The sequence below is a fragment of the Rhinoderma darwinii genome, chromosome 4 (genome assembly GCF_050947455.1).
Source record: "Rhinoderma darwinii isolate aRhiDar2 chromosome 4, aRhiDar2.hap1, whole genome shotgun sequence".
Taxonomy (NCBI): domain Eukaryota; kingdom Metazoa; phylum Chordata; class Amphibia; order Anura; family Rhinodermatidae; genus Rhinoderma; species Rhinoderma darwinii.
The window spans coordinates 353077540-353092371 of NC_134690.1; the positions used below are offsets into that span (position 1 = coordinate 353077540).

The 14832-nt window shown below is 40.9% G+C and overlaps 1 protein-coding gene across 4 annotated transcripts in view; it reads right to left on the reverse strand.

Moving 5' to 3' along the window:
* RALGAPA2 (Ral GTPase activating protein catalytic subunit alpha 2) overlaps positions 1–14832 on the reverse strand; it is a 283670-nt gene that overhangs the window by 233330 nt on the left and 35508 nt on the right. For all 4 annotated transcript variants that reach the window (XM_075862975.1, XM_075862976.1, XM_075862974.1 and 1 more), the window contains exons 5-11: positions 12287–12330; positions 9019–9196; positions 7677–7792; positions 6850–6988; positions 4496–4695; positions 2380–2610; positions 770–943 (exon numbers count right to left, since the gene is read on the reverse strand). In XM_075862975.1, the coding sequence (XP_075719090.1) occupies positions 770–943; positions 2380–2610; positions 4496–4695; positions 6850–6988; positions 7677–7792; positions 9019–9196; positions 12287–12330 (1082 nt within the window). The remainder of the gene's footprint in view (positions 1–769; positions 944–2379; positions 2611–4495; positions 4696–6849; positions 6989–7676; positions 7793–9018; positions 9197–12286; positions 12331–14832) is intronic.

Consider the following 14832-nt stretch of genomic DNA (forward strand, 5'->3'; position numbering starts at 1 on the left):
TCTTTTTTAACGGTATAGTAAGCCAAGAAATGAGAAGGGAAATACACAGCTCTAAGTTACAGAAACTTTCTTTTAGAAATCCGGCATGGGGGGGGGGGGGGCGGGGGGTTCTTTGCAGTTTGATTCTCTCCATTCTTTCGATGAAGCATTGGAAGCAGAATTGGTCTCTACTGCCGTTTCTCCTTCCCAGCCAAAGACCAGGTAAATTGACCCTGAGGACTATACCCACACCTTTTGCACATATGTTCAGCCCTATAGAAGGGAGCAAGGAGTGTGCATTAGCAATGGAATATATAAAGGGGTGAGGGTGGAGAGGGCTTTGCAAATGTAAGTATTTTAAACTTTACAGGCTAGACAAAAGGAACTCACTGGAAAGAGAGGAAATACGGTGGAAAAGTATTGTAGGTGAGAATAGCATGTGTTGTAGAAATCCATGCAGAATGTGATGAGGGCATGCACAAGCATTTTTCACTGTATCACATGTTCGTAGAAGTGAGGGCTTTGAGACGGGTCTTCGTGCAGAGCTTTTTACTATACATATTAGTCTATGTTGGGACATGACCTGGCTCAAAGTAAGATGGCAAGAAGAACACTAGGTATTTTGGCATCACTTCACGCACAGCAAGGTTTTATTGGAGGGAAAATGTTTTGTTATATATATATATATATTCCTGAAATATCTCAAAATTCAAAATAGAAGAATTGTATAAGTAACATTCTATGAGAACGTGAAGAACGGTTCCCTCTTACAGTTACAGTAACCCAATACCTGCTTGCTATCTGTCTCTGTTACAGATGATTCAAAAACGGGCAAATTCACATGGTCACTTGGTGGTTGTGAAGGTTCCTCCATAAAAATAGGCTTGTCTTGCAAGATCCATTTCTTGTAAACTTTCACAACTTTCCTCGTGGCAGAGACATCACACGCCGGTAATAGGAATGCCTACAAACACAAATGTAGTGTTTACCAATAAGAACTGACACCACAACACTCTGCCCGGCAGTAGAAGGATTAAGTATGCCGAGTACCATTAAAATGCTTAGAATTATTTCAATGTGTAAAGGTGCATACTAAATGTAAGAGACAAAACCTTGGTAGTATCTTATATAATCCCTTGAGTTCCTGCCATTTATAAGAGAATATATTGAAGAACATTACGGTCATATTGAATTATTTTATGCATTTATTTACATTGTAAAAGATATGCATAAACCTGAAAACTTGAGGGAAAAAAAAAAAGGATCAGTTGTCCTGAAATTGTTTTTATTGCACTTTGAGTTTCCACTTTTAACCACTAGATGGCACACTTACCTATAAAAAAAAATAATACAGATTTCCATCATTGTATCATAGTATATTGGACTTAGCACATGGGGGGGGGGAGGGGCGAAACATTTAAGTGGGCCCCAATCCAGTGGGCTCCCCAATGCATGTTTACAACTGCAGAGCTGCATCTGGTGGGGTCAGATGTATGTTATCAGCGTAGTTTGCGGTGTTACTCAGTTTCTGTAAACTTCCACAGAAGTGAATGGGTGTTACAAAAACAGCGTATCATAAAGAGCTACGCGGTTTCCGAAGCTGCCACACGGTTTACATAACGATCATTCACAGTATGGTGCCTCCCCACACCGTATAATACCCCCATAGCTGCCCCACACAGGATAATGGCCTTATAGCTGCCCCCACACAGTATAATGCCTTTATAGCTGCCCCCACACAGTATAACGCCCCTATAGTTATCCCACACACAGTAAACTGCCCCCACAGAGTAGAATGCCCCATGGTGCCTAATAAAAAAAAGAATTACCAACCCATCCTCGTTCCTACGACGAGTGAAGGAGATCCCGCTGCTTCTTTGGTATGTGCTATGAGTGGTTCAGCACAGACAGGCGCGATGACGTCACTGCATTGCGCTGGTCTGTGCCAAGCTAAGTCAGTGAATGCTGAAGAAGGGAGCTGACAGCTACCTGCTCCGGCATTAGGTACAACTGTATCTGCGTCCTGAGGATACAGTTGAGACAAGGACATGCTACCGTGGTTCAGCCCACCCCCGGTCCCTACTATCTCAGTAGGCCCGATGCCACAGCCCGCCCCGCGGAGTCCAGAACATAAATTTGTACAAGCATTGCCTACACGGATACACTAACAAGCTGCAGCTGAGGTGCGAGTAGCACAAGATTAAGACGTTTTTGAGCCCCTAAAAATAAACAATTAATGTTTTAATGCAATGACAGAATGGAGAGATCTGTAAAAGGGCGAGGAATTGAAGCACAAAGTCTATTAGAAAGCTGCAGAACTTTTCATTATATATTGATTTTATGTTAACATAAGTCTGGACAATTGTCTGGTGTCAATGTAACGAGAACGGAATCACACACCTGTCTGAAGACCTCATTGATAAAGTTGATATATCCGCGTGTGGACAGGAGGATCCTCTGCACCATGTCGTACACGTTCTTGTGATCCTCCTCTATACTGCACAAGCTGGAGTTGCTGAGTCTCCGGTCTGACAGCGTGCTGCTATTCGAGTGGTTCTTTTCCGGTTCTTGGGTTCCAGTGGGCTCCACCTCTACGTTCTTTTCTTGGTTCACATTAATCACAGATACGGTCTAAAAGGATGTGTAAGATGGCATTTAACACTTCAACATTTTCGAATACATTATAATTATAGATAGAGCAGAAAAAAATATCATTAAAAACTAGGGTGTGGGGGGGGGGGTCAAATATAAAGCAAGGGAATAATGGGGTAAAGTGAAGTTCCCTTGGAAAATGAAAGCAGTAACTCAATAGGTCACATAGGCAACTACTCCAATTTTCCCTAGCTTTGATAAATCTCACTCCTGTGTTTCTGCACAGCTAACGTCATCACCACCATCATCATCATCATCATCCCAAAGTAGGTTTCAATAGAAAAGTACAAAATAAGCATTCATCCAGGAAACTCGCATCTATGGAAGTAGGTAACATGTTTTTTGGTCAACAGCTATTACACCAGCTAACAGATCTTCATCACAGGAGCTGTCCATATTAGTTGGGAGTCTTTTTACAACATTGCAGACCATCCATTGAATACAGCAGACACCTATTATTTTTCAAGATAACACAAAATTCAAATGCAAGTTTCCAAGGTGCTCTGTACACTAAAAGTCCTAAGAGGGATTCCCCAGTCATAATAAATTGATGGCCTATCCTCAGTAGGCCATAAATAGCGGATTAGCGAGGGTCCCAATGCCAGCACCCCCGCCGATCAGCTCTTTTGATCACTGCCCCCCGCCGATCACTGTTAGTCGCAGACATACTTGTAGCAGCAGCTCACAGTATTACAGCCTTGTCCTATTGAATTGAATGGGGGAAGGCTGCAATACTGTGAACCGCCACTATAAGCATGTCGGCGATTCACAGTATGGAGCAGCTAAAGAATGAAGAGGAAGCAGCGCTCTCTCCATGGCCAAAACAGCTGATCAGCAGGGGTGCCAGGAGTCTGACCCTCACTGATGAAATATTGATTGCCCATCCCGAACAAAGGCCATCAATTTTTTGTGACTGAAAACCCCCTTTAATGAGGTTGCCTCATGACGATAACCTCTTTAAAAGAGGTAGAGAAGTTTGGGATCCGGCTCCTCTAACCCCCGGCGATCAGCTGTTATGCCAGGGGCAACCAAGGCACACATTTATGTCGAAGTGTAGCATTACATGCCGGGCATTCAGATAAATAGCTGCCCATGTAAAGCACAGACACGACGGGTCCACTAGAGCGGCTCTCTGTTCTGGCACATAGTGCGGGGTCCTGAACCTCCCTTGTATAATATCCATATGCACTAATGCATAATATGTAGGGGTTAACACCACAGATAATAACAAAATGGCTGCACTGGGCTGTCCAGGAGAAGTTGCCAAAATAGACGCCCCCTTTTCTGACATCACTTCCTGCTCTGCAGCTTTTGGCTGAAGCCGTGAATCAAAAGAGTAACTTCTCTGCCGCCCCCAGAGTCCACTCGGCACATAATACTGGTAATACGGAAAAATCACTGTCAACATCCTGACGGTAGCAACTTGATATTTCCTTTCTACATTGCACAGAAGAAAAACAACTGATAGAGTGAAAGCAGCAAAAAAGACATTATATATACACATTACTATTTGTGGACTGTATGGGCTATGTTAATGTAAGGGGGTGGTTCCGGGACTTGGCCCTGTTCACATGGCGGAATTCCGCCTCCCATTCATTTCAATGGGAATCGAACGCTTCTTATTGCCGCTACCCGATTTTTTTTCAGCTAGCGAGAAAAAGAAGCGCCCTGCCCGATCTTCGGGAGGATTCCGCCCGAACCGCCCATTGAAGTCAGTGGGAGGAGGTATCCTCCTGCCAACGGCAGAAATAATCCTGCGGTTGTTTTTTTCGGCGGGACCTGCCACGTAAACTCCGCCGTGTGAACTGACCCATAGAAAGGATGGTCTATTTTTATATAACTAATGAAGGCCAGTTATATTTACCTGAATCAGTTTGGGTAGACCCTCGCTTCCATTCTTTGTGCTTTGAGAAGATGCTACATATTTTTTTTCCAGAAAGAATGTGACAAGCCACTTGATAAACACAACTCTAGCTGCCATGTAAGGGATTTTTGTGCTATAAAGGTTTTCATTGTTACGGGTTACGGTGACATACACCGGCTTTGGTCTGACATCCGGAATATCTGAAACATAAGAGAGACGGTGTTAATCTCATAGTATCATTGGGCCAGGTCACTTTACACGCTTTCGCTGAGATCTGCAAACAATAAGTATATTGTTTTAAACCGTGGATGTGAATGGATTTCTGCCAAGTCCCTATAAATATCTGTCATTGTATTTACACTGCGTTAATGAAAAACAAAGTCAAAACAGACTGAAGGTGACCTTTGCATTATGAGATAAGAAATAAAACATATACTGTACAGCATTATGCCAAGTACATCTGTGTATTGTGTGTGTATGTGTGTATGTGTGTATGTGTGTATGTGTGTATGTGTGTGTGTGTGTGTGTGTGTGTGTGTGTGTGTGTGTGTGTGTGTGTGTGTGTGTGTGTGTGTGTGTGTGTGTGTGTATACACACACACACTTGCAAGATTATATCACATTTATGGACTATATAATACTACAAATTGTGAGAATAGGAGGCACAGAATTTCAAATTATATATGAGAACAGCCTGGATGTCCCCCACCAATGTAAAGTAGGGTTTAACCCCTTAATGACCAGCCTATTTTAGTCCTTAATGACGAAGCCATTTTTTACGCCTCATTCAAAGAGATATAACTTTTTATTTTTGAGTCGACATAGCTGTATAAGGTCTTGTTTTTTGCGGGACAAGTTTTAATTTTTAATAGCACCATTTTGGAGTACATAAAATTTATTGATGAACTTTTATTAACTTTTTTTTTTGGGGGGGGGGGAAATAGAGAAAACCCTGCAATTTCGCTACACTTTTTTGCGTCCTACATTTATGCCATTTACTGTGTGGTATAAATAACACAATAACTTTATTCAGCGGGTTGTTGCGATTGCAACGATACCAAATTTGTATAGTTTTTGTATGTTTTACTACTTTTACACAGTGGAAAAACTTTTTTTCAAAATGATTTGTTTTGGGTCTCCATATTTGAAGACCCATAACTCTTATTTTTTTCGCCGATGCAGTTGTATGAGGGCTTTTTTTTTTTGCAGGACAACTTGTAGTTTTTATCGGTACCATTTTGGAGTAGGTGGGATTTTTTTATCACTTTTTTTTTTTTTTTTTTAAGGCTGGATTCAAAGAAAACAGCAATTTTTGCATGGTTTTTTATTTTATTTTTTACGACGTTCCCCATGCGGGTTAAATAATGTAATAAGTTTATAGTTGAAGTAGTTACGGATGCGGCGATAGCAAATATGTGTAACTTTTTTACTTTATTTTGTTTGTTAATAATAAAGCAGTTTGTAAGGGGGAGAAGTGGGTTTTTCACTTTATATGAAACTTTTTTTTTTTTAACTTTTTTACTAGTCCCACTAGGGGAATTGTTATTATTATTATGGTTTTATTTTTTTATATTACAAACTATTAAAGCTTTAAAAAAGAAGGTGTAACAGAAAAAAAAAAGGTTGGTGCAATGAATTAATATTTTACAGTGCAAATAGCATGGAGAAATACAATAAACATGAAAAACTTCAGTGAGCTGCATCGGAAACGGATTGACACTGCACAGAGGGAACGGTTGAATTTTAACCGATTCAATTCTTTCGTTTCTTATGAAGAAAAATGGTGGCAAGTCCCAAACTTCTTATAATCTCGAGCAAGAACTACAAGAGAGTCATGGAAGATCTCCATTTCCAAGTCCACATGTATGCAAGATGTTGTTTTTTTGTGGGTTGTTTTTTTTTGGGGGGAGGGGAGGCTTTTTTAGGTGGGGGGTGGGGAAGAACTATAATTTTTGGGGTTTTGCCTAGGATACAACTGTAAATAATAACCAGTTCACGGAGATTGCAACTACAGACACATCGCATCTTGTCATTTGGGAAAATGTTCTGTATGGTTTATTTATTTCTGGTAATTACTCAGTTCCAACATATTCCGCAGCGCTGTACAGAAGTTCTCCTCACTTGCTGTCCACAGTTAGGCTCACAATCGAATTACCCTATCATTATATTTTTAGCGTGTTGGAGGAATCCGGAGTACCCGGCGGAAACCCACACAAACACAGGGAGAATATACAAACTCCATGCAGATGTCCTTGGTTGGATTTCAGCCACCGTCTAGACAGACAAGGACATTGAATATACATGTTAGATGTACACAATGTAGAACATATACACCAAATAACCTACAGTACTTACCAAGGACAGGCTTGTAAAGGTTCGTCAATTTAGTAAATGATGGAAATAAGTGATTCAGATAATATTTTCGAAATAAGTTAAATAAAAACCTGAAGCCCGTGTCTTGGTTCTCCTTATTTCTCCAAGACAAGCTTGCAGCCTATGAAAGTAAGCATAGGTACAACATTTGTTTTTAATTTATTATTTTTTTTTTTAATATATACATCAATCAACAATAGCAATATAAAATAAAAATGCATAAAAGTGTGGCTGCCAACACGCAAAGCATGAAAGAAGAGGTGAGGAGACGGGAATATTAATGTATTATATAGAGAGGTTAGTAAAGAAAATACTTTGTACGGTTCAAAACACAATAACTGATATGTACTACTGTTTTTTTAATTCGGGAAAAAATTGGCCAAGGAGGGAATGCCATAGCATTTACTCACCTCAAAGTCCCTGTTGTTCCAGCGCCGCCACTCCGTTGCTCGTCACCAGGCTTCCAATGACGTGCCTGTATACCCGCGTGACTGCTGCAGCCAAATCACTGGCCTCAGTGGTAAATGGCAAGAGACCACTTATGCCAGTGCTTGGCTGCAGGAGTCACGATGATAAACTGGCACGTTACTGCTGCAGGGCGAGGGCAACCGGAGTGGCAGCGCTGGAACTTATCAGGGGAACTTATCATTTCCTCCCCTTGGCCAATTTTTTACGATCTCAGAAACCCCCTTTTACTTAAATACCAATGACAGCAAAGTGTATTTTAAGGAATTGTGAAATAGCAATTTACAACAGTCAATAAGCATAGAGTACAACGACAGACCAACACAAACAGTCCATGGACTTACCTGTACAACCATGTACTTCAACAACATTTGTAAGAAAAAGCAGCTCGGATCATCAGGGTTTTTTTCACCAGATACCACTGGTATGAGAGGCGTTATCTCCTCCGGGTAGATTTTACCTAAAACAAAAAGAGCAGTATTACCTCATACATGCTATTATCTGTCCCCCTATCAGGGTTGTCAACCGTCCGTAAAAATAGGGGATTATTTTCCAGTCGTAAAAAAATATCAAAATGTATTTGTCCGTGATTATTTTAAAATTGAAGGAGCTTGTACAGATTTTTGGGATTGTGATCATTTTAGAGGTCACAGTTAATGCTACTAATGTGTTTATATCAGTATTCTAAACTAAATACATCTACTCCTTATTATCTTTAGGATTTATTATGGTTTTTCACATTTTCCCTAAAAAATGTTGGCTGTCAGTAATTTCTGGATAAATTGTACTGGAAAAAAAAACGAAAATCACCTACTGCGCACGATAAAATTCCAAACCATAATTTCTTCCAGTTTGGGGGTGAAAAATACCTTATAATACACGAGATTTTCTAAAATTATACTGAAACATACGGACACCATAACTCATCATTCATAAGCCACAAAACTAAAACTTAACCTCTAGCAAGGACAGAACTATAGCGGGTACAGAGTTTGCAGTCGCACCCGAGTCCTCGAGCCTGAGGAGAGGCCTGGTTACAGATTTTGGATGTGTGCTCAGGACCTCCAAGACGTGTCAGCTAATGTTCACATCTGAATTCGGTATTCCGCTGTTCTGCGCCGTCAAAGGAGAACAAGGGAATAACCAGAAGCACCGATTCTGTTGCACTACGGACACCACCGGCAGCTGACAGAACACATTGACTTTAACGGGTTCTGTCGTTTTCCCGTCGGGTTGTCCGTGGTTCTTCAGTTATTTTAGACGGAATTTGTGACGGAGGCCCCTAACTGAGCCACTAAATTCTTAAGTGCAGAGTTAAACATTTGGAAATGCTTTGCAAAGGTTATCCTAGGCCATCGGCCATGCGGATAGCCAATGTGCTGACATGAGCGCTTAAATGTAAGTGTAGTCTTCTGTCTGATTCTAACTAACTGTAGAGAGCCTAAACTTACTGGGTCACACAGAACAATTCATGTATGATGCAAATAAGGAGTGAAGCCATTAATCCGGGTCCAAGGGTAGTCAAAAGATTCTCAATCAAGAGACATTACAGTTATTACTATAACAACGTGAATCCAGATATTAGTTACAACGCGGGGCACTCTAAACGCTGCAAATAATGAAATTACAACCTCCGTTTAAGCAGTACAGCGTTATTCATGTTAAGTGAACAGCACGGTCACTAACCATCAAGTAAATTATAAGTAGGATTTATGAGGGTCTCCAGTGTGCAAGGACCTCGAGATGACATGACAGCAGGAAAGCCAGGAACAAGACATGCAAATATTAGCGCCTTCTCCTCTCCGCAATTTGTCTGCAGTGCTTGAAGCCAGAGAAGAAACAGCCGCATTCCTTCACATCGTATCTAAAGGATGAAAGACATTTTCATGTAAACAGGAGGTGTGCGCCAATGTGTGATGCCGCAGACCAAACATGCGAGACAGCAGGAGGCATAGCCCGAAGACGCAGCAGGCAAGTCAGTGGGGACATGGCTACTATCTTGTGTTTCGAGGTCGCTACCACGTAGGAAAGGCTCCTTCATTCCGATATTGAATGTCACCTACTTCTTCACCATCAGTATTGTGGAGCTTATCCATAAAAGTGAAATGGGTCCGGCACACGATGTAGTAAAATTACTGTAGCTTTATCGATAACGCATTTAAAATAAGATGGATACAAATCGAAGATATCCACCCACCTCCGACATGGACTTCCGTCCGTTTGCACCGATAAAACACAGTACGTGGTAATCAGACTGCAATGTGGTGAGCGGACCATTTCTCTACTTTTTGTGTATACATTGCTGGGTTTATGACACATGAGCATGGGTTGACTTCCATAAGAAGGACCAGTTGCCATTGGTTTACAGTGGAAGCAGACATTTTTGGATCAATACTTTGAAAACAGATTGTAAGAGTGTATGAACAGTGCTTTCTCCTACTACCTTATGGTTACTGTGTATTTTGCTATAACTGCATCTATTTGAGGTCTACACTCCTTTTGTATCACATTGCATTATTCTGTTCCATGGCAGTGTGCAAACAGCGGAGATCCTATAGGATGGGAACAGTGTTTCAACAAAATGGTCATGTACATGTCCGCATGTACGATTCACAACCAGTGTGTGCATGAGGGATTAATGTTGTTGTCCAGGACTGGAAAAAAAGGATCTGCTTTCTTTTCCCCAGAAACAGCGCAGCGCCGGACGATAGTTTTCGTCTGGTACTGCAGTTCAGCACCATAAGGCTATGTTCACACAGAGTTTTTTGCAGGCGGAAATTCTGCCTCAAAATTCCATTTGGAAGTTTGAGGCAGATTTTCCTCTCCCTGCACGCTGATTTTCGCGGCGTTTTTCGCCCGCAACCATTGAGCGCCGCGGGCATAAAACGGCACGAAATACGCTTTCTCTGCCTCTAATTGATGACAATGGGAGGTCAGAGGTGTAAACGTCCGAAGATAGGGCATGTCCCTTCTTTCCCCCGCGAGCTGGTTTTACCGCTAGCGGGAGAAAACCGCCTCCGCCTCCCATTGAAATCAATGGGAGGAATTTTCGGCCGGTTTTTATGGCGCGGTTTCTGTGTGAACATACCCAGTGACTGTAATAAAGCTGCAATACAAAATATAAATCATGGACAAGCGTAATGCGTTTTTTTTTTTTGGGGGTGGGGGGGGACATGTTTTCAAGTCTCTGACAACCCTTTTATCTTTATTGCCCGATAAGTGAGTAAATAAAAACTACTGATCGCTTATGGATATATAGGCTGAGATATCATGAAAGCTATTAAATGGTTGCCTCAACTGATGACTTCTATTCTACAACCTGTTATTTCCATGTTGGCATATTACAGGGACAGGTCATTTCTCCTATTAACCAAAACGGCACAAAAAGATATTATGCCATTTGGCTAATAGGAACGATCAAAGAATTCACCGGGCCCAATGTCAGGAGTCCATTACATTCCTTCATCGCTCCTATTAGCCAAACAGCACAATGTCTTTTGTTCCCTTTTTGCTAATAGGAGAATGGACCTTTCCTGTAATACGCTACCTTTACCTAGAGCAGAATATCGAGGGGATAAATCCGCTCTGCCGCACTTAAAACAAAATACAACTTTTCCCAAATAAGTGGCATTTCTCGTTTAAGGTGCACAAAATACTAGAGCTTTTATAATCCTGTATAGAGGAAGGGAGGAGCGCCTATAGATAAACACTGACATTTTCTAGAGGTGACATCATTTCTAAAAGGGGAAGGGCAGCGATGGCTGCAAGGTGCCGGCTAACGGGTGGTTACTAAAGTATTATAATGAACAACTCTACTACAGTACACAGCATGTCAATGCACTGGGATAAACATGAATTTATGCAGTAGATTTACTTTTCCAAACCAATAAACACAGATAAGTAGTGCCGAATTATAAACTCCGCTCTGCTACATTTTTATTATGTGGCTAAAATTCAATGTCTTGAAGAAATACCAAAAACCAGCAAATTCTTAAACACTTCAGAACAGGAAGGTAAATCTAAATCTTGGTGATTCTGTTCTTATAGGTATAAAGTGGCGTGTTAAAGAGGCTCTGTCACCCCATTATAAGTGGCCTATCTTGTACATAATGTGACCGGCGCTGTAATGTAGATTACAGCAGTGTTTTTTATTTAGAAAAACGATCATTTGTTTACAGAGTTCTGACCAATATTCGCTTTATGCTAATGATTTTCTCAATGGACAACTGGGCGTGTTTTACTATATGATCAAGTGGGCGTTGTGGAGAGAAGTGTATGACGCTGACCAATCAGTGACCAATCAGCGTCATACACTTCTCTCCATTCATTTACACTGCAGATAGCGATATAGCTATATCGCTATGTGCAGCCAAATAAACACAATATAACGCTACTCATGTGTCATGACAAGGAATATTCATTACCTCCAGCCAGGACATGATGTGTATTCAGAATCCTGACCACTTCTGTAGCGTCTGTGTGAGTTACAGAATAGCAGGCGTAGTCTCGCGAGATTACGCTGTAAGCTGTCGTTCACAGCAAGATCTCGCTGTGCTGTAACTCACAGAGACGCTACAGAAGCGGTCAGGATTCTGAATACACATGACACCCTGGCTGGAGGTAATGTATATTCATTATCGGGACACTGCAGTAATGTTATAGTGTGTTTATGTGGCTGCACATAGCGATATAGCTATATCGCTATCTGCAGTGTAAATGAATGGAGAGAAGTGTATGACGCTGATTGGATACTGATTGGTCAGCGTCATACACTCTTTAAGTCCGTAAAAGAGGTGGCTCTATAGAGTGCCATAATCCCGGTAACATCACTCACAATGGTAACGACTCCACCGATATCATCTTTTAACAAGTATCTATGTCATATCAGAAGATCAATTTTGGTTGGATTTTCACTTAAGAATGCAATATCCAGAACATTCTTTATAGCACTTACCTTTATAGAATTTCCAGTGTGTAAAAGCTTCTTTAAAACTGAACCTATAAAAAAAAAAAAGAGAAGATAATTTATAAAAATAAAACTGACGTATAAAAAAAGTAATTAAAAAAAAAAACCTGATATAGCACAGAAAATGGAAGCCCTAAGGGAAAATCATGGGAGTGATCAGGAAAACAGATTTCAGAAGCCTAAATTCATTAAATCTTTATTCATTGGAAAACCTAAAGCCAGGAACTAAAAGGTTCTGTCCTGGAATGATAATGAAAGAACGTGCAAAGGAAGGAAGAAGCTTTCAGTAAGTCAGTACAGATGTCTCGGTGTTCCCAACAACAAGACCCCATTTCCCTGACCTTACGTTTCCAGCCATTCTTTCCATAGATAGATTGATGCACGCTCAGCAAAAAGCTGAAAAGCACGAGCAGATTGGATTGAAATTAACCCTTTTGACTGTGACTTGTCTGCAACTTTGAACTAAGTTTAGTAAATAAATGCTCTTCAAAAGAAAGGCAGACGACATAGCTTAAGGCGGATCCGTCACCAGATTCTGCTGCACAATTAGCCCAAACGGCACAAAAAAAATACTGTGCCACTCGGCTAATAGCACCCAACAAGAAATACAGCAGACTTATAGTTATATGTCCCCTGGATTGAAGAGGGGAGAGCTCCCCCCACTACTGACTGAAGGCTTCCGTGTGTCTCGATTTATACACTGTATTATTTTGTTAATTGCTTTTGCGGCCGCAATTCCCCCGAAAATCCACGGGAGAATTGCGGCCCCATTCATTCCTATGCGATTTCCACGGTTCGTGCATGGCCCAGGAGCCTGGAATGGGCAAGTCTTATTAGGGCCGTGTTCTGCGGTCCAGGCTCAAAGCAAATAATGGCTGCGGCCATGTGCACGGCCCGCGATTTGCGGGCGGCTCGCGGGTGACACTCCGCTGCCGGCTGACCCAAAAATCACAGCCATGCACATGGCTACGGTCGTGTGCATGAGGCCTAAGTTCTAAATACATTGCTTATTTTGCACTACTCGTCAGTTACAGCATGTGGTATAGTCCAGAGCTGAAATCATAATTCCGCTGTTAGTTATTGACACATCCCAAACAACTTATTTGAGCTCCTATAATGCAGTGGAAGAGTTATCTTTCCCTAAGATTAGATTACAGAGTGCCTAACGTAAAGACTACACTTCCCAAAATGTAAATTACCAGAGAAAGCCGTGTGCAGACTGTGCCAGGAATGGCTGTTCGTAGAAGCTTCTTTTATAGGGCCATGGGTCTTTACAAACTGCAGCTGCATATATGGAATTGTCCACCAAACATTCACATGCGTATTGCCATTGAGGTACATCACCCCAGGATCCAGATTGGACTATACATTGAATGAGTTTATGAAATCCCTTTCATAATTTACGTTTTTGGGATCCTTGTGTGAATCCACCCTCAGACTATAGTGGGTCAGTGGGGTCAGTATATAATCCTAGACAAATGGCCTAAATAGTTAATAACTTGCAGCATTTTTTGCAGTGCTTGATACGATTGTGTTTTTGCAGCAACTATTGATTTGTGACAAAAATATCTCAGCCATCATTCATTGCACCGGCAGTTCTAGAACAGAATCCAAGTTCTCTACCTCTTGTGCACGATCATCAAGAAATCCATAAGACAGGAGATCTACTTCAGTCAGTAAAATCTAACACAATTGCTCAGTATAAATTTACTGGATTAGAGAATATTCTGAATAGAGGTATACAATAATCACAACGGACTATCTGATGTCAGTAAGAATATGTATAATCACACACTTTTCAGAAAGTCAATGTATTGTTTTACAGGTAACTGGCTTAGTGCACACTGTTCTAGAAATCTAGTCCCCTGGTCAGTGTTTGATCCCAGCAGAAGTGAAGAGGGAAACAATCTAAACAAAAAAGTTGAGAACGCCTCTCTTCTCTTATTCCCAATTTTAACCGGTTCAGGACCGGGCTATTTTGAGCCTTCAGGACCAGCCATTGTTAGTACGCGTTAGTTAAATGGCTATAACTTTTTTATTTGTTGCGCTAGCGACGTGATTTTTGCGATAGTTTTTTCTGTAGACAATGCAGGGTTTTGTTTTTTTTAATCATTTTTATTCACGTCCTTTTTGCTGTTTTAGCATTTTGAGGCTTAAAGTTTGAAAATAACAGTAAAAAAAAAGTTTTTTTAAATTTTCAACTATTTGTTTTTGGTAATAGTTTTACCCTAAAATAGACCTTTTCTTTGTGATCGTCATTGTCTACCGTAAATTTTAATATATTACATGTCTATATTAGGGTAATTGGCTCAGGGCTAGCGTTACGACAATGATGGGCGGGGGTGGAACGTTTTTTTGGGGTGGGTATTTTATGTGTATTTATTATAAATTTTTTAAGCACTTTACTTTTATTTTTTTATTACTATGGTCTATCCCTCAAAGGTCAAAAAAGACCTTTGGGGAACTTTATATATTTTTTTTCTTTCTTTTACACCATGTTTTTCCACTGTAACACAGCCGCCCCAGTTACAGGG